Source organism: Coenobita brevimanus, chromosome 39 (assembly GCF_032717465.1).
Source record: "Coenobita brevimanus isolate Jiangsu-jjx chromosome 39, ASM3271746v2, whole genome shotgun sequence".
NCBI classification, from domain to species: Eukaryota; Metazoa; Arthropoda; class Malacostraca; order Decapoda; family Coenobitidae; genus Coenobita; species Coenobita brevimanus.
This window is the reverse complement of record NC_136992.1, coordinates 78,827-82,916: the sequence shown is the minus strand read 5'-3', so window position 1 is coordinate 82,916 and position 4,090 is coordinate 78,827. Positions and strand designations below refer to the sequence as shown.

Here is a 4,090-nt window from a genome sequence, read left to right as displayed (position 1 = left end):
CTTACTACTCTCCTGTATATTGCGTATATCTTTTAAACACCATCATGGAAGGCAAAAATAACATGCAAGGAATTATTAATGAGATGCAAGCAAAAATAAACCGGTAAGGAAAAGGTGTTAGGGAGCTTACTTACCTGACGAGAATACGCGACTAAAAAGATTATTCCGAATCCCAACTGATGCCAAACTCGAGGATGGACAGATGAACCCCCTGACTGCGATATGTTCCCTCCGCTAAGTATAAGGGTATGATGTTTGCCTCAGTGGAATACCTAGGTGAGTCCATGGCAGCGAGAAAAAGATACACACACACACACACACACACACACACACACACACACACACACACACACACACACACTTAGGTCTGCTTGATCAACTCTCTGACCCTGGGGAGGCAATTTGCATTAAGCTCTCTTGGCGTACAACAATTACGCCAAGAGAGCTTAATGCAAATTGCCTCCCTCACCTCCCCCAACTCATCAACCTACTATACAGACGGCTCTGTGAATAACAATAAAGCAGGTGCGGCAGTCGTATGCCGAGAACACTCATTTGGCCTGCGTGTATCAGATGGAGCCTCTACACTCCAGACTGAATTAATTGCAATTCTTACCGCCATGGATGATGCCCTAGACATCAACCCAACATCCCATACAATCATCCATACAGACTCCGCCAGCGCAATACAAACGCTAAGAAAACAGGAGCCGTCTGATAACACTCATTTAATTACTGACATAATTGCCACCGCGCAAGAAATACGAGATGCAGGCGGAACTATCACAATTAATTGGATACCCAGCCATGTAGGTATCAAAGGGAATGAATTGGCAGACCAACTAGCCAAAGAAGCCACGGAATATTCACACGTTCAGGTTGACATAACACCGAGCCTCACTCAGATCAAAAGAACAATTAAAATGCAGGCAGCAACAATCAACCGCTCAGAACATGAGCATCAAGTCCAGGCGGGCTTCCCTTCTGCTATATGGTATGCTGCCGCTACAAAATATGAGCCAATAAATGCTATTAACAAATTCAAAAGCAGAACACTTAAAAATATACGACGCCTCCGCCTGGGATATAAGTGTAAAGCCCATATACTCACAAATGAGGCACAACCCAGCACGTGTGAAAACTGCAACACTGATACCCCATTCCCGTTTCTCCACTATATTCTCAGCTGCCGAAACACCAATAAATTTAACAGACCTGTCAATCTCCCCAACCCAGATACGCCCCGCATAAATACGGCAGCCAGCCCCGAGGAGACACTTAAACAAGCAGCTGCTGCAGTGATTGCTAATACACCCATAACAACCCTAGCAAACATCACTGCACACTTCTCCCCACCCTTTTAATATCACTCAGTCAGGCAGCCACAACTGTCTCAGTCACCATGCCCCCTTCCATACGGTTCAGGTACCGTTAATCCCCGCTAATCCCCGCGCCTAACGGTCACCTGGTCACCTGTTCTCTACTGTATACCCTCCCACTCTAAAATCACTCGTGTGTTTGTGTCTGCATGCGCGGATGTTTTTATACATCAACGTGTGCAGGCATATGATGCACCTGTGAGCTATATTTAAAAAAAAAAAAAAAAAAAAAAAAAGGGCCATACAGAACCACCACGGTCCACGGTGGTTTCTTCCCCCTCAAATACAGCCCACACAACCAACTAAAAAATCCAGTCAAAAATCCACTGACTGGGCTAATGTAAGGCCCGGCCCTCCCTATAGGGGAGGAAATCGTCAACGAACGAACGAACGCCTTCTTCATTCCTTAATATTTTCTTCCAGTTTTATTCAACACAGGGCAGACTTATAGAACAGGAAGAGATGACCCCTCCAGTACGACAGACCTTTCCTTTGCTGAATAAAATCGTCTGGTAACAACAAGAATAAACAGGACGTCACCTGGATGCTGCAGCCAGGATTCAGTATTAAAATTGAAAGCGCAAATGTAAAGACAAGCTCCCTATTGGTTACGACAATTTTTGAAATACCTGATGAGGATAGGACACGTCTCACCTTTCCGTACCTGCAGTGAGGGATGTGGGCTAATCACCTTTAATTACAGGTGTCCCTTTAATTACCGTCAAATCATAGGACAGTACTTGACTTCCCCTTCGCGTTCCCAATTGCAATACAATGGTCATGATCCTCTTTAACCAGAATTTACGTTTTTTACGCTGCTTTATTTTCTAACATAAAGCCTCTCCTACTGAAGAGATTATTCCAGCTGAAAAAAGCGAGAAACAAACAACAACTTTCCTAAGAACATCCAGTAAGAAGCCGAGGTGCAATACACGCAATAAATCGCTGAGAAAAGGGAGCTCCGAAGTCTACACTGCAACCTGTAATATGGAACAAGAGGCGACACCACACTTACAAGCACACCAGGGAAATATACCGTAACAAGGGCTATACTGTAGACTAATGATGGTGGATTTTGGCTCGTACGCTACCACTGTCATTCAGAGTACCGTGAACTGGAATGTAGGTGACCGCGAAAAGCTTTTATTCGAGGTCATCCTTCCTAAGCTGAATAAAATCGTCTGGCGGTAACAAGAAGGAAAATTGAAGTGATGTTCTCGGATTGGTTATGACGGAGACTATATTGCTCTAGGGTACGAATAGAAGGGGCAAACTATTCTTTGCTCATCTATCTATCTTTCAATCTATCTAGGGTATAAGGAGAGATAGAGATTACCTTCCACTTTACGATGTGAGAAATGGAGCCTTCTCTCTCTCTCTCTCTCTCTCTCTCTCTCTCTCCACCAGCCAGATAATATGATGTACTCGTCCGTGCCAAGTAAAGACAAACAGCCGGGAGAAGGCCGGCCACCTGCACCACTAGGGTACTTTTTACGAGTTATTTTTAGAAGTTTAATTTATAGTTACCTTAAATCTCTCTGCTTCACATATTTAAACTGTGGTGAAAGCTGTTTTCCAGTGGTACCAGATATCTGCCAAAACAACGACAAATGCTGCAGAAAATAAGGGCCACAAATTTACCCTTGCCCTCTCGGATACGTTGTACGCCAAGTGACTGGACACTATAACTCGATCAAGCTATCTCAGTCATCTCTCCTTTACTACCTTTTAAAGTTACAGACCGAGGAGAAAAGTTGACTTTTTTGCCTTGCAACAGGTTGCCGTCATCACCAAGAACTAACACAAGCAATAACGAACCCTTATCATCAGTAGTTCTGGCCAGTACTAGCAAAATCAAAGTGGTTCCGTGCAAGTCTCACCGTTCCCATCATCACCCAAGGACAGTACTAACACAGTACCTTGCTTTAAGCTCACATCATCAATATACTACGTTGCAATACAGGAAGGTTAAAATCTCAGAGTGGTGTGGTACGGGACAGCCAAAGTTTGCCCACATTCCCTACCGGTTGTGGCAATGTGGGCTGTTACATGAACTATTTCTATGTGATAGCAATATGAAGTACACAAGAAAAGAGTATGGGAAGGAAAGCTATTCCCTGTCTGTGGGGAGGTAAGAGAAATACGCAAGATACGACGCAATGCTGGCTGAGAAATTCCGATGAACTCTTGGTCATGGCTGTGCAGAATCAAATCATCAGTCATTATCATCATCATACACACGACCAGATTAAAGTGCTATGGCCAAATACCTTGCAACTAGCTATGGGTCGACTTAATACCACATTGCTATAGGTCCACATCATCATTATATCATCATCATCATCATCATCACCATCATCATACTATCATCGACAATTTCAAAGCACACTACCTTGCAGTTGGCTGTGGGTCGAGTTGAGACCACTTGTCAATGGGGTCAGCGTTGATTAGCCTGGCCAGAGCCGCCTCCGTCAGTGTCACCAGCCCAGTCTCGGGGTCGGCGCTCCACTGGCCTGCCTGTAGACCCCCGCCACCGCCACCATCTCCCTCAGTCTTACCTCCGTCGCCAAGTCTCACCTCTTCCACCATCATCCTTGGACTTGAACCTCCTCTATTTGGAAGGTTCTCTGCTACCTTCTCAACCAGATTGAAGGCTTGTACTCTTGTCGTAGCGAAAAAAATTGTATCTTGTCCTTATATCTGCCGGAATC

At 44.7% G+C, this 4,090-nt stretch overlaps 1 protein-coding gene across 1 annotated transcript; it reads left to right on the top strand.

Annotated features, from left to right (window-relative positions):
• The first annotated feature begins 620 nt into the window (after nt 1-620).
• Nucleotides 621-1,364, top strand: LOC145396701 (uncharacterized). The gene has a single exon (XM_080269988.1). The coding sequence runs from the start codon at nt 621-623 to the stop codon at nt 1,362-1,364; it is 744 nt and encodes a 247-aa protein (XP_080126114.1).
• Nucleotides 1,365-4,090: the final 2,726 nt, after the last annotated feature.